The sequence below is a fragment of the Erythrolamprus reginae genome, chromosome 1 (assembly GCF_031021105.1).
Source record: "Erythrolamprus reginae isolate rEryReg1 chromosome 1, rEryReg1.hap1, whole genome shotgun sequence".
Classification (NCBI taxonomy): domain Eukaryota; kingdom Metazoa; phylum Chordata; class Lepidosauria; order Squamata; family Dipsadidae; genus Erythrolamprus; species Erythrolamprus reginae.
In genome coordinates, this window is record NC_091950.1 from 206,331,650 (window position 1) to 206,352,841 (window position 21,192).

At 39.0% G+C, this 21,192-nt stretch overlaps 1 protein-coding gene across 5 annotated transcripts in view; it reads left to right on the forward strand.

Annotated features, from left to right (window-relative positions):
* RAPH1 (Ras association (RalGDS/AF-6) and pleckstrin homology domains 1) overlaps nt 1–21,192 on the forward strand; it is an 86,909-nt gene that overhangs the window by 35,945 nt on the left and 29,772 nt on the right. For 4 of the 5 annotated variants that reach the window (XM_070731990.1, XM_070731995.1, XM_070731992.1 and 1 more), the window contains exons 2-4: nt 11,208–11,327; nt 12,943–13,048; nt 14,687–15,207. In XM_070731990.1, coding sequence (XP_070588091.1) covers nt 11,208–11,327; nt 12,943–13,048; nt 14,687–15,207 — 747 coding nt within the window. Of the gene's footprint in view, nt 1–11,207; nt 11,328–12,942; nt 13,049–14,686; nt 15,208–21,192 lie in introns of those variants that run through there. The other variant, XM_070731994.1, reaches the window with a different exon arrangement.

Here is a 21,192-nt window from a genome sequence, read left to right on the forward strand (position 1 = left end):
ACAATTCCAATATTAAAAAGTCTAAGCAGGCAGGATGAATGAACTTGAGGGGGTGTGTCTCTTTCTCTCTCTCTCTCTGCTAAAAAAAATGAGACTCCCCGCAAATCAACTTACAGGAAAGGTGGAGAGAGGGTGAGGCGACAGCTCCGGTGTAGGCACAAGTCTACGCCCGCCGCTTTTTCCCCAGGGTGCCACTTCTGTGCGCAGGTGGCAAGGCCATCCAACCACTGCCTCTTGTTTCCTGTGTGGGTTTTTTTTTGCTTCCTGTTTCTTTATTATTATTATTATTTATTGGATTTGTATGCCGCCCCTCTCCGCAGACTCCAGCGGCGGGAAGAATATTGGCAGGAGTGGGTGGGGCGTGGTCCCCAGACACAGCTGGAGAAGCCGGGTGAGGCTCAGAGCCCACGGGGGTTTTTCCCGGCCGACAGCAGATCAGCTGTTGGGCGGGAGGAACACACCGGCTCTACCGCATGGGGTTTGAAAAACCTGCGCAAAGTTTGTTTTTTGCCTGAGTGGCCGCGTGACCACACAAGCTAGAGGGAACAGTGACCAAGAGCACTGGATGCGGACACATTCTGTGCTCCTGTCACTCACCCGCAGGCCGGATAAATGGCCTCAGCAGGCCGTAGTTTGGGGACCGCTGGCATATATTATCTGAATACTGCTTTCTCAAACTGAACAGCTAGTCCTTGCTTACTTACCATTGGTAAGTGTTTTGCAGTTCAGCAATTGTTTGAAGTTGGGATGACACCAAGCAAGTATTACTTATGACCAGTCCTCGAAGTTGTGGTCATTGCACCATACCCATGGTCATGTGGTCACAATTTGGTTGCTTGGCAACCGGCTCACCGGTTGCTGCACCCCGTGGTCATGGGATGACCATGTGCGCTGCCCTACCACCTTAGAAAAATCAATGGAGCAGCTCGCAGAAAAGGTTGTGGTTAGCTCCAATAGGTCCTTCTGGCCTCTCTGAACTCACATGATGTACACCCTCTGTCCCATGGCTCTCCGTATTCATGTAGCACTGCACCCTGTTTCCACTGGCTTCCCTGCACTTATATGGCTCCACAGCCTGCTTTTCTTGAGCTCCCTGCGCTTGTGCATGGACTGCATTGCTTGTTCCAGCATCTCCCCTACACCCATTGTCACCCACGCACACACACACAAAATGCCACCGTATTCTCCAGGAACTCTTGACCCTTCCCACTTAACAACCTGTTAGGCCCATTTGCTGTCGTAACCTAAAAACTATTTACGCAAGATTTTGTTGAGGGGTTTAATCTCAACGTTTTGCACAGTTACAAATGCATGGTATGCAGTGACTGAGGCCTTACAAATATAACACACAGCCCTTCCTTAAATTCTATGCAGTGCTCCTGGGGGCAAAGCCAAATAGATAGGCTTACTATCAGCCACTTCATCCAGAGAAACCTTCTCTGCTGCTGATTTTTCAGGGAGAAAACCATTAACTACTTGCTTTCTTCATTAGCTGGATTGGCAGCAAGACTAAAAGCTAAATTCCTTTCCCAGGATGAGCAAAATTGGTTTGTTTGTTTATTAGTGGATCCGTTCATTTAGAATCTGTCTGTGACTATGCCTATATCCGTGTGAGAGAGACCTAGAAGGAAATTCAAAGAAAAAGAAGAAAGAATGAACGAATGCCTTCAGAATAACTATCAGCTTCAGGACAATGGTGGGTTTTTTTCAAGCTTCCCTGATCTGACCTTGCTACTCTAATTCATTGGATTCATCTCCCTTGTTGCTGCCTGGGGACTGTTCCTTTCAGTGATTCTTGGATAAAATGGGCACTTCCTTCTGATTTTGAAAGCCCACTAAGAAAGAAAAATTCATCTTTTTGATTTGTTCCTCAGCATTGGATTTTCCTGAGATGGACAGATTAAACTAGCTTTTCATTAATCCTTTCAGTATCTGAACCTCTTCTGGTGGAATTTTCCACATTTGCTACATACCTTGAGTAACAAGGAGAACAGAGGCATTAAAAAGTAGGGTTTAGTTCAGTGGCACTATGCTTGGACACAATAGGCTGATAATAGTGTTATTTCTGATAATTCCCATTTATTCTTAACTTCTCCATATGACTGTTAAGGTGTGTGGTATTGAATGCAATTTAGCCATTCAGAATTATCACTCCTGTGTTGACCATCTACCATTTTGGTCAGAGCTGTTGTTCCAAACTCCAGATTGACCCCCGTTTCAGATGGCCCCAGAAAATTAGTACCATTAAAAAAAATCTGGATACCATTTAAACTAGGTAAAGGGGACAGAGATGTAACTGATGTGGATGATTTCTGTCCCTGACAAGATGTTACGAATGGGAATTGGGTTTCAGAGGTCAAGGTGGGAGAAAATTTAGGTTGCAGTGACCATCTATGTTTGTGGTTTGATGTAAAAACTGATTGTGAGCAGGACTCTACTCAAAAGGAGGATAAATCAGCACCTAAAAAACAATAACTTATTGGACCCAAATCAGCATGGCTTTACTGAAGGCAAATCATGTCAGACTAATCTCATTGATTTCTTTGACTATGTAACAAAGGTGTTGGATGAAGGTGGTGCCGTGGATATTGCCTATCTGGACTTCAGCAAAGCCTTTGATATGGTTCCACATAAAGAGCTGATAGATAAATTAGTGAAGATTGGACTAAATTCCTGGATAGTTCAATGGATTTGCAGCTGGCTAAAGCGTAGACATCAGAGAGTAGTCTGAGCAGAGACAAGTTACAAGCGGTGTGCCACAAGGGTCTGTTCTTGGTCCTATTCTTTTTAATATGTTTGTGAGTGACATAGGGGAAGGTTTGCCTATTTGCCGATGACTCTAAAGTGTGCAATAGGGTTGATATTCCTGGAGGTGTCTGTAATATGGTAAATTATTTAGCTTTACTGATAAATGGTCAAAGCAATGGAAACTGCAGTTTAATGTTTCCAAATGTAAAATAATGCACTTGGGGAAAAGGAATCCTCAATCTGAGTATTGTATTGGCAGTTCTGTGTTAGCAAAAACTTCAGAAGAGAAGGATTTAGGGGTAGTGATTTCTGACAGTCTCAAAATGGGTGAACAGTGCAGTCAAGCGGTAGGGAAAGCAAGTAGGATGCTTGGCTGCATAGCTAGAGGTATAACAAGCAGGAAGAGGGAGATTATGATACCGCTATATAGAGTGCTGGTGAGACCACATTTGGAATACTGTGTTCAGTTCTGGAGACCTCACCTACAAAAAGATATTGACAAAATTGAACGGGTCCAAAGACAGGCTACAAGAATGGTGGAAGGTCTTAAGCATAAAATGTATCAAGAAAGACTTAATAAACTCAATCTGTATAGTCTGGAGGACAGAAGGAAAAGGGGGGACATGATCGAAACATTTAAATATGTTAAAGGATTAAATAAGGTCCAGGAGGGAAGTGTTTTTAATAGGAAAGTGAACACAAGAACAAGGGGACACAATCTGAAGTTAGTTGGGGGAAAGATCAAAAGCAACATGAGAAAATATTATTTTACTGAAAGAGTAGTAGATCCTTGGAACAAACTTCCAGCAGATGTGGTTGATAAATCCACAGTAACTGAATTTAAACATGCCTGGGATAAACATATATCCATCCTAAGATAAAATACAGAAAATAGTATAAGGGCAGACTAGATGGATCATGAGGTCTTTTTCTGCCGTCAGTCTTCTATGTTTCTATGTTTCTAACATAAGCAGTCTGTAATAATTTTTGTACCAGTCTTAAAATTTTGCTGTTCCAACCTTTGAACAGAAACTTGCAGATCTAGCGTAGTCCATTTTATTTGGCAAGCAGTGTTTTATTTGGCAGGCGGTGCTTTGGATGTCAGTGTTCAGAGCGACAGCTCCTGAATTTTAAGTTGGACTAAATGTAAAGCTGTATTGACTAATTTGAAGCTTGAATTAGAAAAAGGGGAAATCCAGAAACTTGGGTGGCTGATTCTGTGGGAATAATATATAACTGTAAAAGTATATTTTCTATTGTAGATTGTTTAATACAATTTGAATATCAAAATTGTATTTAAAGTGGAGGGTAGGGTTATGTGTAAGAAGTTTATAAATCAAAGTGTTTTAAGTATTCTCATTAAGCTGTTTTGTGACTTGGATGACAGGAGTGAATTGACCACTCAGCCCCTCCTATTCTAGGCTGTTCTTTCAGTCTGTCAGAAGGCCTCTTCTGATAATTTGGGGAAGATTCTTGAAATTCTGGTTGCACAAGGCATTGTTTATCTAAATAAAGCCATCTTTTAGCAGCTGCTAAATAACCCTGTTGTTCAGCTTGTTTATTTTGTTTCAGCATGATCAGTGCGTTCACTTAAACATCTACAGTACTGTTTTCCTTTTATGTGGATAGTCTAGCTACTACTGTTTTCATTTTTCTAACTTACTGAATAGCTTTTAGGAAAAACTAAAAAGAAAATAAAATTTGCGCCATTCGAATGCCACTGTGTTGCTTTCATGCATTTTTCTTTTAAAGGTTTTCCTTTTATAAATAGACCGAGTAATATTTGCATTCTGTAGACTGGCACCTGGTAATTTCAGTTTCATTTCCCCCAGCATGTTGTGCCTTCAGATAGCAAGATTATGGGCAGAGTGTGTCTGGTTTTATTTCTGCTTAACATCCAGGCTATAGTGTTTAATAGGCAGCAGCGGATTGAATTGAGCTGCTATTGTTTTATTTCCCAGGAGTAATGTTCCTAGAGTATTTGCACCTCAGAATTTAGTTTTGCCAGGCCACCAGAAAAATGTGAAATAATAATAATAATAATAATAATAATAATAACAACAACAACAACAACAACAACAATAACAATAATAATTTATTAGATTTGTATGCCACCTCTCTCTGAGGACTCGGAGCAGAGGTAAATAAATGGAGGACTGATGATGGGAGAAGATAAATGCCTTGTTCAGCAAAACCTGGTAACAATGGTTTGAGTCCTAAACTACAAGCTAATTCCTTTGAATTTTCATTTCCATCTCTTGTTCCATATCCCTATCCATATTCTCATCTCAGTGCTTACACCCAAACGTACCCCAGAGCAGGGACAACTGCAGATAAAGTCCACTTTAACCTCGCCCCCCTCCGCCCCCCAAGACATTCTTATTGTGAGAAATTCTCTATATGTATGCATTGGCACTCAACTGGAGTCCAGCAAAATAGAGAGGAAATGGAGACAATTAGTTGCTTTTCCAAGTTTTTGTCCAAAACATTTTGCCAGGAGTGGTGAACCTTTTCTCACAAAGCAAAGGACAAAAAAGCCTGCTTTTTTTAACAACAGCTCAGTGTTAGTGACTGTTCAAAGTTAGAGCAGAACTGGAAAAAGTGTCTTATGACCGTTAATCACACTTATGACTATTGCAGCATATCCATGGTCACTTAATCAAAATTCAAACACTTAGAAACTGACTCATATTAATGATGGTTGCAGTATCCTGGTGATCACCTTTTGCCACCTTCTGACAAGCAAAGTCAATGGGGAAGCCAGATTCACTTAACAGCCGTGCTATTAAGTTTAGCAACTGCAGTGATTCACTTAACAATTGTGGCAAAAAAGATTGTAAAGTGGGACAAAATTCACTTAACTGGCTTGCTTAGCAACAGAAATGTTGGGCTAAATTGTCGTAAGTTGAGGACTACCTGTATTCTACACCCATTGAGGGATAGCCGATTTTGAGCACTCTTCCATAAATGCTGATACCATGATCAAGTGTGCTTGTATGCAGTGCTCTAAAGCAAGAACAAAGGGGGGCAAAGCATCCATGGCACAAATTTGACACTACCATCCTTTTGTACAATTGTTCTTGACTTCTGCTGTGTGGCATCCCCCCCCCCCCGAATATTAACTCAATGGGTAAATCAGTATGTTGTTTGTTATATAGATATTAGATTTTTAACTTTATCTAAATAAAAACAAATTATCAGTAACAAAGAATTAATATTTAGGAAATAAAGCAATGGAATAGCTGTCATTTACATGTATAATCCTTTTTCTACTTCAGTTTCTCTCTTTTTCCTTCTCTTTTGTTATCTTTTTTTATTTCAACCTTGACTTGGTGGATTGGTGAAAACAAGAGAAATAAATAGAATAGAATAGAATTTTATTGGCCTAGTGTGATTGGACACACAAGGAATTTGTCTTGGTGCATATGCTCACAGTGTACATAAAAGAAAAAGATACATTTGTCAAGAATCATGTGGTACGACACTTAATGATTGTCATAGGGGTCAAATAAGCAATGAAGAAACAATCAATGTTAATAAAAATCTTAGGATACAAGCAACAAGTTACAGTCCTACAGTCCTAAGTGGGAGGAAAAGGATGATAGGAATGATGAGAAAAACTAGTAGAATAGAAGTGCAGATTTAGTAAAAAGTCTGACAGTGATGGGGGAATTATTTGTTTAGTAGAGTGATGGCATTAGAGGAAAAAAACTGTTCTTGTGTCTAGTTGTCTTGGTGTGCAGTGCTCTGTAGCGCCGTTTTGAGGGTAGGAGTTTAAACAGTTTATGTCCAGGATGCGAGGGGTCAGTAAATATTTTCCCGCCCTCTTTGACTTGTGCAGTATACAGGTCCTCAGTGGAAGGCAGGTTGGCAGCAATTGTTTTTTCTGCAGTTCTGATTATCCTCTGAAGTCTGTGTCTGTCCTGTTGGGTTGCAGCATCAAACCAGACAGTTATGTAGGTGCAGATGACAGACTCAATGATTCCTCTGTAGAATTGTATCAGCAGCTCCTTGGGAGTTTGAGCTTCCTGAGCTGGCATACAATACCATAATAATAATAATAATAATACCATAAATATAATAATAATAATAATAATAATACCATAAATACATAATAATAATAATAATAATAATAATAATAATAATAATAATAATTAATAATAATACCATAAATACCAATTCAGCATGCTTTTGGTAGCTTTCAAAGGAGGGTAACAGGATTCAAGCCTCAGTTTTCTTATAATCAATGAGATTGGAGTTTGTTTCTTTTTCCTTTACATAATATCCGTGTATATTGGCTGCTTGGTGAAGTTTTTACAGGCCTGGGTAAAGTGATGGGATGAGGAGAATAGGGTCTCTGCTCTTCCCCACCCCCAATTTCAAGGCAGCTGGTGACTCTTCTTAGTATAAGATCCAATTTGGTACGATTTGGGGGGAAATAAATAAATAAATGTTTAGACCTGCTAAAAGCTTTCATAATCTGTAACCAAAATTAAATTTATGCTTTCCCCTGGATAAATATAATTGTAAATCCTCTGACCTTTAGAGAAACAGATTATGGATGTGGCTAGATATTATTACTTTTTCAGCAGTCAGTATTATCAACATGCATGTCCTCTTCAGATTTTAAACCTGCCTACATATATTAAAAAGCCAAAGGAAAGGTTTCATTTACATATATTTCTGTTGAAGAAACCTAGGACAGCGACATCTTCAACAAGTTTTATTAAGCTGCTTTGTCATTGTTAACTTGGTTATTGCCTGCATTTTGAGTGCTTTCCATTCTTCCCTTTCATTAGCCTAACACAAATTATTGAGGAAAAACTATTCATTTGGTTTTAAACATGTACAATTCCTTAAGACAATAATCATAAGGTCCTGAGAAGGTAATATATCTGTGTTCTACTTGAAACAAAGCGAAGCAAAATACATATCTTGCCTGAGAATTTTTTTTCTGCACCAGAAATAATACTTTGAGATATTTCTGTAAGGAAAAGCTCTTGTGGCTTTTTAAAAAATTAATGTATAGGGGGATGTTATCCTTGGAAAAGCATCAATACTTATATATGAATGCAAGCAGAGACCCAGTTTGGTTTGGTGATTAAGGCTGCTAACAGGAAGACCATGGCTTCTAGTCCTGCCTTAGGCACAAAGCCAGCTGGGTCACTTTTGGCCCTTACTTTCAGACCTAGGAAGAAGGCAGTGCCAATCTACTTCCAAAAATGTTGCCAAGAAAACTGCATGAACTTGTCCAGTTACCAGAAGTTAAGACAAATTTTAAGACAAACAATTAAAATAATATAAAATGAAATCTAGCATATTATTAGATTAACAGACACTTGGAATCTGTGGCTAAGAAATCTAGAACAAAATTTTAGACTTGAAAGAAGCACCAGTGTGTAAAGATATACTGAATTATAGACATATCTAAATGTTTTCATAAAAGCTTAATTTTATTTGATTCTCTGTATGATCTGTATTGATTTATTTTATCCATACCACTTTTTTGTTTTTCTTTTAAAAATAATTTTTAAAAGGAGCTGGCAAAAATACGTCAGCTATTCTCTCAAATTGGGCATTTTGGTTTGTTAGAAAATAACCAGCTAGGTTGTTTTTAATACAACCAAAAATGATATGGGTTAATAATCGTACACAAAAATACATTCCATTCCCACTTTGTCTTAGAAAAACTACACAATCATGGATATTATATATTCATAGTTGCCCAGATCTAACATACAATTAATAACATATAATTAAACATCTTGCAAATTTATATTTTATGTTTTTGTGAATAACATGAAACACCTTAAAACAATTTTGAATCTTTACAATTCAGCATGTTGACATGCTGATTTTAAGGCAAAGCTCATGACAACAGTGTATAACAATGAGATGAAATATATGTTAAAGAAGATGTTAAATTAGAAAAGTTCTAATAAAGTACAGAGAAAGAATCCATGTTATTGCATATAATAATTAAAAAACAGCAGACTAACATTGATGAGTATTTGGTGTATATTTGAAATTCTATCCTATAGGACCAGCACATAGGGGAGCAACATCAGTGATGGGGTGGTAGAATCACTTAAACACTGAATGCTGTTACAACCTAGATGCGTTAGTATTAGCCCTTCAGAATTTTTCAAAATATGCTTATAAAAGTATTTTGTAAGCAAGAAGAAAATGTAAAAAAGAATCTTATTGTTTTAATGACAAATATTTCTAAGCTTACGATCTCCATTATTTTAAGTTTAAGTTTAAGTTTAATCAGATTTGTATGCCGCCCCTCTCCGCAGACTCGGGGCGGCTCACAGCAACAGCAATACAAGACAAATCCAATATTAAATTAATTTTAAGAACACCACAAGTTAAAAACCAATCATACACACTAGCATACCATACACAAATTTTATAAGCCTAGGGGGAAGGAACATGTCAATTCCCCCATGCCTGACGACAGAGGTGGGTTTTAAGGAGCTTACGAAAGGCTAGGAGGGTGGGGGCAACTCTGATATTTTGATTTATTAAGACCAGCATCAGATGTTCCAGTACCATGTTGGAAAACATTGAAATATACATTTTTTGCCAATTTCTTTCTCTTTCTTCCAAACTAAAATGACATAAACATTTTCAAGCTTATATTATACATCAAGATTATTTGCTTACAGTGAGTAGCAATGTTCCACAAATAGCTTAGATTCCAATTTCACATTCTCCCTAATACTAAACACATGCAGTAAGAAACATTTATTTGAATGTGGAAAGAAATCCAAGCTAAATCCAAGAAGTCAAAACTAGTTTAGCTTTCACATAATGTTTTAAAAGTTGATGGCAAGTGAATTCTGTACCTGAAAGTTATTCTAACTCATTTTGTATAGTGTAGGAAAGTGCTACCCAAGTAGGATTACTCACTAAATTCCTGTTTCATGAATATTTACTTTTGTTAAACAAATAAATCAGCAGGATAGTCAGAGAATAATAAGGAAACAATCAAGACATAAGGGCATTATGCAAGATGAAGAGGCTACTTTTTAATAAAATAGCAGTTTATGTAGATAAAGAAAAAGATATTTAGCATTAAAGAGAACAACAAGCGAGGAAATTGCAAACCTTGGTGTTAATTGTCGTATGCATCTAAAAAGTTGTATTGGAGAGAACATCACTGCAGGAAAGTAGTAACTGGTACTGGTGTCCCAGCCATCAACAAAGAAGATTTGAACTAACATAGCGATTCACCTAAAAACTTTCTTAGAGGAAGTGGATTATCCAGATCAAGCTGGTTTCAGAGCTGGGTATGGGATTGAGTCACCATTGATTGCTGTAGCTGAATAACCTTTGTTGGGAAATAGATGGGAGCGTGCATTCTTCTTGATCCTTTTTGACCTTTCAGGAAGATGTTCTGCACCATTGGAATTTGAAAGGTTTTTAGTCTCTTAAAGATGAAACATGTTTTAAGCATTAAGAGAAGAAAAAGAGATTATGGAAGAATGGGAAACAGAATGGTAGTTTCCTAAAGAGTAGAGAGCATGCAACTATGCCAAATAGGATTACAAAGAAAAAAGCAATGATGGTTTTGGCTTGTTGCTATCACAAAACTGAAATACCGTATTTTTCAGAGTATAAGATGACCTTTTCCTCCCTAAAAGTGGCTGATAATTTGGGTGTGTCTTATACTGTGAATGTAGCTCCCCCACCCACCCCAGCCCTTGCAGGCTCTTTCATTGTTTCTCTCTGTGAAGATTGTTTTCCAAGCCCTAAGTCCTTGCAGGGTTTTTTTTCATTGCTCTAACTTGCTCCGAATAAGTTTCTTTCCAGCCCTAACCAGGTGCTAACAATGTTCCCAGCTCTTACTGTCTTGCAAGCTCTTTCATTGTTTGCAAAGAATGTTTTTCAAGCCCTAAGTCTTTGCAGGGGTTTTTTCCATTGCTCTAGTTGTTTTGAATGTTTCTTTCCAGGTGCTAATGATATTCCCAGCTCTTACTGGCTTGCAAGCTCTTTCATTGTTACTCTGTCTGAATAAAGCTTTTAAAAAGGCCTAATCAGGGGATAAAATAATGTGCTGGCTAAGGACATTAGCGAGATTAATACCTGATAAGCAGATTCTTTTCCCTATTTTCCTCCCCCCAAATTAAGGAGCGTCCTATACTCCGTTGCATCTTATACTCCAAAAAATAGGGTATTGCCAGCTAGACCTATTGGCTCATTGAATATTGAATATGAGCATTGAATGTGCTCATTGTTGGAAGTAAAGATCAGGAATGGAGAAAACAACTTCTAAGATATTATAACTCAGTGAAATTTCACTCTTGGTGGACCGAGATTGGATCATGCAGCATTAACCTGGAACCTTCATATTTCAACTTCACTATTATCCATGCTTACTAATGGTGGGAACAAATGATATGGCAGATAACAGCTAAAACCTTTACATTTCTAAAAATCATTTTCTCTTTTAGATGGAGCAGCTCTCAGATGAAGAACTTGATCATGGTGCAGAAGAAGATAGTGATAAAGAAGATCAAGATCTGGATAAGATGTTTGGGGCTTGGCTTGGAGAGTTGGATAAACTCACACAGGTTAAAGTTTGTTTATAATTCTATGAGATGCAAACAATAAAAGAGATCAGTCTTACTTGCTAAAACAGCTTTGTATAATGGGCATCCTCAGTATATATGTGTATTCTAAAAATGTCCTTAGTTCCAGCCAATGTGACTGCTGTAATCCACTAGCAGATTGATTTAAGGTAATGGTCTTGATATTATAATACAGTGGTACCTCGGTTCTCGACCACAATTCATTCCAGAAGTGTGGTCGAGAACCGATTTGGTCGAGTACTGAATTAATTTATCCCATAGGAAATAATGGAAATGGATTTAATTGGTTCCCAGCCCCTGTTGACTCGCCGGGAACCAATTAAATTTATTTTCTTTATTTCCTATGGGACAAATGTTACCGCTGGGGGCGGCTGCAATCCCGGCAGCTTTAGGGGGCTGAGGAGTTCTATAAGCGCTCCAAGCTGCAGGAAGGGTGGGGGCGGCTGCAATCCCGGCAGCTTTGGGGGGCTCCTTTCCTCAGTGCTTCGTCTTATTACCTGTAAGCAGCTGCACCAACTTTCTCCTTCTCGGCAACTGCTGAGACAGCTCCAGCAGCTTCCCTTCATCACGTGACGTTCCCGGCGCTGTTGCTACTCGAAGGGAAGCTGCCGCCGTTGGGAAGGAGAAAGTTGGTGCAGCTGCTTACAGGTAATAAGACGAAGCACTGAGGAAAGGAGCCCCCCGAAGCTGCCGGGATTGCAGCCGCCCCCACCCTTCCTGCAGCTTGGAGCGCTTATAGAGCTCCTCAGCCCCCTAAAGCTGCTGGGATTGCAGCCGCCCCCGGGAGTAAAATTTCGGATAATAAACAAAATTTTCTGTGGCTGTTTGGTATCCGAATTTTTGTTCAGATACCAAAGCAAATTTTTGTTGAAACTTTTGTTCGGTATCCGAAATGTACGAGAACCAAAGCGTTCGAGAACCGAGGTACCACTGTATTAGGTTAGATCAGCAAGAGAGATTGTAATTTACAAGCAGTATTTTTACACAGAATAGTTGATTGCTCTTATGTTGTTCTTCCTATCATTGAAAGCAGCTCACTGGGCTAAAAAAACCCTAGTTCTTTGGTATGCTTAATATTATGTCACAGATTTTGGATTTCTGGTTTATTATATAATTCCTGAATCTCTAATAATCCCCTATCACTAGGCAACAAGGCAGAAGGGGTGTTGGACAACAAACTCCCTATTTCCCAATGAATACACTTCCAATTACTAGGGCAATAGCTGGCCTAGCCATTTAAATCCACTCTCCACTCCCTCCTCTTCCTCCTTCCCTGTCTGTGGACTCCCACCCTGATTCCAGTGCTCATTTCAGTGCTCAGGGTTACCACCAATACTTCCCAACATTGCTTGATCAAGACAGTCCCTGATACTGAATCAGCAGTAACCACGGCTCTATATTAGAGATTAGTGGATATATATTTCTTGTCTATAAAAATGCTTTTATTTTGACATAGATTAATTATTGGTAGCCATTAAACATTTTGTACTCACAATTATTTTCTAAGAAAAAATACCTGTTGAGATGTATTTATTTCCTTATATTTATTTTTATATGATACAATTCTTGCTTATTTTTCTCAAATTTATTTATTTAGAGTTTGGATACAGACAAGCCTATGGAACCAGTCAAAAGATCCCCTCTTCGCCAGGATGCTAATATTGCCAACTTCTCTTACCGCTTTTCCATGTACAACCTGAATGGTAAGATTGATAAATTATTTCAACTGGTGGGGGGGATAAAGTTATATATTTGAAACCTATTAGTTCATCTATAAGCATGCAGTAAATATTTTTCTAAATGAAGTTCTTCTGTTGAAATTTTGATAAAATTTCATGGAGCAAAAATAATTTAAACCCACATCCACATCAAATAAATTAGTTGTTTGACTTACACATATTGCTACACTATAATGTGATTGATTTGGTTTTGGCCAGCATGATATATGAATGTGGCCCACATTAGAGAAACATCTTTCAGCTGTGGCGAGGGGAGCGTTTGCCCAGGTTCACCTGGTGCACCAGTTGCGGCCCTCCCTGGACCGGGAGTCACTGCTCACAGTCACTCATGCCCTCATCACCTCGAGGTTCGACTACTGCAATGCTCTCTACATGGGACTACCTCTGAAGAGTGTTCGGAAACTTCAGATCGTGCAGAATGCAGCTGCGAGAGCAATCATGGGCTCCCCTAGGTATGCCAATGTTATACCAACACTCCACAGTTGGCATTGGTTGCCGATCAGTTTCCGGTCACAATTCAAAGTGTTGGTTATGACCTATAAAGCCCTTCATGGCATCGGACCAGAATATCTCCGGGCCCGCCTTCTGCTGCACGAATCCCAGCAACTGGTTAGGTCCCACAGAGTTGGCCTTCTCCGGGTCCCGTTGACTAAACAATGTTGTCTGGCGGGACCCAGGGGAAGAGCCTTCTCTGTGGTGGCCCCGACTCTGGAATCAACTCCCCCCAGAGATTAGGATTGCCCCCACCCTCCTTGCCTTTCGTAAACTACTTAAAACCCACCCCTGTCGTCAAGCTTGAGGAAATTGATTCCCCTGGGCTGTTTCTGTTTTATGTATGGTTTATATGAGATGTATGATTGCTTTTTATATTAAGGGTTTTTAAATTGTTTTAATCAATTGTATTTGTACTGTTTTATTACTGTGAGCCGCTCCAAGTCTTCAGAGAGGGGCGAGATACAAATAAAATAAAATAAATAAATAAATAAATCTATTCTTTATTCTTGTCAGTAAAATATTCTCCATAATATTGTTTATTAGCATGTGAATTCTGACTTCTTCTAAATATGGCTTGATTTATATTTGAATCCAGAATAATTAATTAATTTGTTCTCTGCCCATTTCCTCTGGGAAGTGGAAGATATGGAGAAAACAAATTAGGACATGAGGAATTCATTATTTCTTTGCTCATCTACAAAAATAGAATTAACTTGTTTATCAGACCATGGTTAAAATAATTTTTTTCTTAACATTTTGTGCAAAAACAGCACATGCCTGACAATAATTTCATAAATGGATCAATAACTTTGTTAAGGCAGTCACATATCTTCCCAAACTGCTGCTATTTCTGCCTGAATGTGTATGCACAGCTACTTCATCTTCCTCCCTCTCCCCAGCAAAACAAAGTAGCTGTGCATAGAGATAGCTGTTTTAATTTTTTTTTTGGGGGGGGGGGGGAAATCCAAGACACCTCCTTTTGATGGCTTTGCATGGCCAAACTAATCAAGTAAATCTAACATTAAACTAAATCATCTTTGATATAGTAGAACCTGATAATTGAAATTGGAATGTTGTTTACTGCTATGTTCTTGTCATTCACTGCAGAAGCCTTGAACCAAGGTGAGACTGTAGATCTTGATGCTCTTATGGCAGATCTTTGTTCCATAGAGCAGGAGCTCAGTAGCATTGGGTCACAGTCGGCCAACAGTGCATCAATGAAATATTTTCCCATAGAAGGGAAAATGACCCAGAAACCATCAAGCAGTAGCCGACTTCCTTCCAAGCACAGCAGCATGAAAGGATTATCTTCATCTAGCCAAGTAACAAAGCCTTCACATGCTGTCTTCTCTCTGGATGACATCACTGCACAGTTAGAGAAAGCATCTCTGAGTATGGATGAAGCAGCTCAGCAATCTATCATTGAAGATAGCAAGCCTGTAGTTGCTATTCAACATAGGAGGACAGCATCAGCGGGTACAGTGAGTGATGCTGAAGTCCGTTCTATCAGTAATTCCTCCCGATCTAGTATCACATCTGCAGCATCCAGTATGGACTCCCTGGACATTGACAAGATGACAAGACCTCAAGAGTTGGAATTGACTTCCCACGGGCAGCCCATCAGTGAGGTAAACTATGATCGATAGTTCAAGCAATTAAATTTCAAAATATAACCCATTGGCTCATATTGGGCTCTTTATAAAATAAAGATACAGCTTTTTACCATTTTCCTGCTTTCCTCTTATTGGTTGCTACATTGGAGTCTTCTAGAGCAGTGTTTCCCAACCTTTTTTGAGCCGCTGCACATTATTCATATTTTCAAAATTCTGGGGAACACTGAAGGGGGGGCGGGGGGCGGGGCTAAAGAAAAGTTTGGACAAAAAAAAATCTCTTCCTCCATTTCACTCTATTTCTCCCTCCCTCTTTCTCTCTCTTCCTTCCCTTCTTTCTCTCCATCCCTCTTTCTTCCTCTTTTTTGCTCTTTCTCTCTCCCTCCTTCCCTCCCTCCATGTCTTTCCCTCTCCCTCCTTCCCCCCTCTCTTTCTCTCTCTTGCTTTCTTTCCCTCTCTTTCTCTTTCTCTCTTTCTCTCATTCTCTCTCCCCTCCTTTTTCTCTCTCTCTCTTTCTCTCTCATTCACCATGCCGGCAACAGAGAGAAAAAGAGAGAGAGAGAGCTGGAGAGAGAATGGAGGGTGCCTTTTATCTTCGCCTCCGCCCGCCGGCTCTGCAGCTAAGAGGCAACAGCAGCCATCAGCCTCCTCGCCCTCCCAGACGTTCCCAGCGCCCGGCCACGCGCCGCCTCCCGTTAGCCCGGCTGACCTTTCCCTGCTGCTGTTTTCTCTTCATGGCACAAAGCCACACAGTCCCGGACTCCTGGATCGCTCGCTTTTCCGGCCAGCAAGCGCGGCGCAGCGCTTTCCTGGGCAGATGGCTTTGCTGACCAGAGAAGCGAGCGAGCGCCATGAAAACGGCAGCAGGGAAAGGTCGGCCGGGCTAACGGGAGGCGGCGCGCGGCCGGGCGCTGGGGACGTCTGGGAGGGCGAGGGGAGCCGGCGGGCGGAGGCGAAGACAACGGCGCCCTCCATTCTCTCTCCGACAGCGAAGGAGAGGGGGCGGATCACGCCCCAATACAGGAGGCGGCGGAGGAGGAGGAGAGTGGGCGGATCGGACGGGCAATGGGGCAGGGCAGAGAAGCCAGGGGCGCGTTTGGCCAGAGGCACCGTGGGGAGGCAGGGGTGGCCGCGGCTCCCTTTACTCCTACTGCCGGACCTCCCCGCCCCTGCCTCCTTTTTCCCGCCCTCCTTCTTTGGGGCCCAGCCGGAAACAGCTGCATCGGGGACAGTTGCGAGCCGGGGGACAGTTGCGAGTGGGAGCTCCAGGTTGGAGGCACTGGCGGTCCGGCACTGGCAGTGCCCCGCCCTCCTGGAGCTTCCTGCGGCACACCTGACCGTGTCTCGCGGCACACTACTGTGCCGCGGCACACCGGTTGGGAAACGCTGTTCTAGAGAGTATATCCATAACAAATTTTATTAATGATTATGATAATAAATGGTTTGGTACAAGAGCAAAGTGATATTTAATCTTAAACAGTAACTTTATTAGCATTGCTTGTTTGTTGACACAGGTAAGGATTCAATTATGAGCTTCCCTGAGATATACAAGCATCCATTTTCATGTTATGGATGCTCTGTGGTATTATCTGAAACAAAAAACCACCCACAATTTGGTATTAAATAATGCAGTCTACCCCTGCACAGTGTTCTGTTGTTGGCTAAGCTATTCTTACGGCAGAGACCTTTCCATTGACCAAAATGTCAAAGAAAAAGGATGGATATTAGTTTAGTTGACTTCATAACTTTGTATGAATTCTTTTGAAAATGGAGCCATGTTGATAGGTAAACTGGATTGTGACTGCAAAAAAGAAAGCAGAGGTATGGAAAGAAATGGAATAAGTAATGAAGAAAGAGATATTGTCTGAAGTAAAGGAGATGAAAAATGTGGCAGCCTGAATAAGAAACAAGTAAAAAGAGCCTGAATTTGAGAGCAAATAGGTTCTCAATGAAGGAAAAATATGCCAGTCCTGAAGTGATTATTAATAGGTTAAGTGAGGTTTTGGCATTTGGTAAGTACTGAATGTACATGCTATTCTTACCAGCCAGTGAAGGGCTGCACTTACCTTTCCCTACCAGATCGGTCCCAGAGGCCGGTGCAGGCGCGGGTGCAGGCAGCATGTGGGCAGGTGCAGGCCATGCGAGATTTTGCTTCTGCGCCTGCATGGAAGCAAAGAAATCAGCAAAAATTGCCAAAATCTCACGCAAGGATGCTCGCATGCGCAGAAGCAAAATCTCACATAGGGGTGCACATGTGCATGACGGGGATGCGCAATTGCTGCTACCGTTTCTGCTACCTGAACAGTGATCCCAGACATACCTGGGGCAGCCTGCCCCTGTTACCAGCATATTCTTTGATTGTAGGCTGTTCTGAGGGAAAAACAAGGCCTGAAAAATTATGTCATGAGGAGTCTTTAGTGCTCTCTAGCACTTACGATGTTACCTAGTTTGGGTAATGAAACATCTGCAAGAAAACAAGCAAGCTCAGAGAGAACCAAGGACCCCTCGTGTCAACCCTGACCTACAAATATTCTTCTTTATAAATTATATGATGATGAAGAAGAAAAAACTAAAAATCTTGAAATAATTTGAAAGTCTGTCTTCTTATCCCTTTTCTAAATTGAATAACTTAATTCAAATGGTGACAAGTAATATATATCCACAGTTCATTGCCACAGATTAAATATAGATTTATTCTTCCAGCAGTGAATACAATCTCATACACAAAACGCCATCTTCTTATACAATCAGGACAAGCCTGTTATATCAGGGATAACATGAATTATTAACACTAATTTTATCAAATGCCTTAATCTAATTATAAAAAGTGATTGCAGGACTAATCTTAATCACTGAAATGTGAGCTAAACCCACAGACGTGGCTTTTTCCAGATGACCTCATGAAAGAGTTGGATAATGCATGTTTTATTGTTTATACTGATGTTTTATTTTGCTTTAATTTTTTTTAGTAAGCTACTGTGAATTTGAATTTGAATAATGACATATGGATGTAATAAATGGATAAGCAATCCTCCATTCCCCACTTTCTCAATTTCCTGTTCCACATTTTGGAGGAATCTGAAAAAAATATTGTGGTGGGGAATCAAAGAAGCTTGAATTAACCACCATCCCTAATTTGTTTTTCTCCCTTCTATCTTTATGTGCTATCAATGCTCCATAGAGCCCAATGATTACCGTGTGATCTAGATTCATCTGATCTCGTTTGTTAAGAAGTCATTCCAGATCTTTGGTTATTTTGTAATATGTACAAAATCTATCATTTCTAAATTAGTAAATTTCCTTTGTTCAAAAATCTAGGCTGGAAGAAAATATGACAATTGTAAGATTTATATGTTCATTTATTTAAAAAATAATAATTTCCATTTGCAATAATTTTATTTGTTTAGAAATAAAATGGGGAAAAAATTTCTTATTTCCTTATTTGCAATTCATATTTGTATTAACGTTAGGAATATAGTTATTAATATTATTTTGGCCTACAACGTTGTGAGCATTTGGGCCAGAATGACAAATGAAACTAAAGAAGAAGGAAAGGATTAAGAATATTCTGAGTGGCAATCCACTTACACTGATGAATATTGCCTAATAGGTTCTAAACCTGCAGTTGTACTGTTATATTACTGTTTAATGTTGTTGGTTCCTAATCAGAATTTGCTGTCCTCCGCTTTAAAATATGTTAATGAGATAAGATGTGATTCATAGTTTCTTTTACTTTAGAGGTTCATTATTAAGCATAGTCCTAAATAATAAAATGAGTGGGCCAGAAATGTAATATATATTGTCAGTGTAAAGAATCTGGGAACATGATAAAACAAAATAAATAATTAAGGAAGAAAGGAAAATCAGTAGGAATGCAGCCCAGCAAATGAGAAGCATTATTTCTGCAATATGTAGAAGCAAAGTGGTAGTAGTAGAAAATCAGAATTTGTCAAATAAACAAGTAGGGAGAGAAATTATGAAAAAAAGGAGGTGCTGGAGGATTGAATGTAGTTATCAAGCAGTTGGCTGAGGATGCAGCCATACTTAGTTGCACCTCTGCTTGTGTGGCTTAAGTAGGCTGTGTCTGCTAGATAGGCAAATGGCAGCTAAATGTGGTAGCAGATCAAAGGTATTAGATAAGTTGGTGTACAGGAGAGAAAAGATAGTTAGTTAGAGCAATACAATCTGACCCAAATTCTATAAAAACATTTGAAGAGTTTCTGAGAACTACACTATGTCCTTTGAAGGTCTATGCATATCCCTATCTCCTGGGGGAGAGGGAGAATGGCAAAAATATCAGACTATCACAATACAAAAGCTCTACCCCAATCCTCTGTGTATCCTGACATCACACATACGTAAAGGGTCTCCCCCCTGCCGCCTTTTGAAGTTTGAATTTTAATTATTCGACTCTTGTTTTAAATGCCTCCTAATATAATTAAATACAGTTTTCATTTTTCTATTATTATTTATATATTTATTAATTTATTTTTATGCTATCTCCCTTAGAAGGTAACTCTGGACAGCTTACAAGTTATAAAACAGTAAAAATAATTAAAATATTAAAACTATACAGATTAAAATAATATTAAAACCTGCACTAAAATTGAATCTAAGAGAGCAAAGAGATGTGCAGAAGAATGAGGTCTTTATATGCCATCAGCCACCTCCTCTGGTGAGCTGTACCTGTAAAGAAAGAAAATGATAAACTTAGTTTATAATTATAGAACGAAGCAAAATAATCTTAACATTGGACATATTCAGGGATATTTTGAACAATGGACTCAGACATTAATAGTGTCAAAAGAGACAATTGCTCTTTGGGGAGACTATCTAAAAGATTTTATAAAAGAGATCCAAGTTCTGTGTGACAAGAAACATAATTGAAAGTGAATTCACAAATGAATGGCAAGAATGACATGGAAAAATATACTACAGGTATATTGGTCATATAAAGGAAACCAGCTGATGTCTTAATAATTAAAAGGAATATACAAACAATAAGCCAAGAGAGTAACCGGGATAATTGGCTTATATTGGATTTACATGGGGTTGCTAAATTTTTGAAAAATCTCAGGAGAATGGATAAGGAAAAAATGAAAAGAAATCAAGTTGTATTACATTTTATTAATGGACCAAAAGGTTAAGATTGTTAGAAGTAAGAGGATGTAAAGCTTATTTATTTAATCAAAGTTGAAATCAGTATGTTGTTATCTCTGGTAACCATAATGGACTTTTGCTGACATTGGGTCTGAAATAACAGTGTCTGTTTGTTTGTTTGTGAATTTATTTATGAAATCAAATCCAATTTTCGTTTGTATTAGAAATACAAATTAAAGCTTTAGTTAAGCATAAGATAAAAAATATACTAGCAATGGGAAACATTTAAGGAATGCATATAAATAATAAGGATGAACCCCACCAAAAGATGTCATGAGGCATCTGGTCATCAGAAACATCTGCATATGCAATGAACAGCATTTCTAAATTTTAACCAAGGTGTCTCTTTTGACTCCTGTAAATATTTTAGCCAGAGACCTGACAGAAATTTACATGTAGTTTTCAATACCTCTTTCCAAATAATTATTTGCCTATTTTTAAAAATGTGTTATTGCTAAATATCTATAAAATAGCGCTCATAAAAATTAAGGTAAATTTTAAAACCTTGAGACTCTTTTACTTGCTATCACTAAAAAACCAGGAAGATAAAATCTTGTACAGGGACTTGAATTTCCTTTGCTAAGGAAGTTAGTTGTTAATGATTTTACATTTTACAACCTTTTTTTTGCCACAATTGTTAAGCAAACCATTCAGTTGTTAAGTGAATCACAAGATCATTAAATTGATCCAGCTTTCCCCTTGCCTTTGCTTGTTGGAAGTTAGCTAGAAAAGTTATAAATTGTGATCCGATGAGTCTGGGATGCTGCAGCCATTGTAAATGCATGATGCAACAGTTCTAAATGCAGGAATTGGTTTAAGTCACATTTTTTCATATAAGATAAA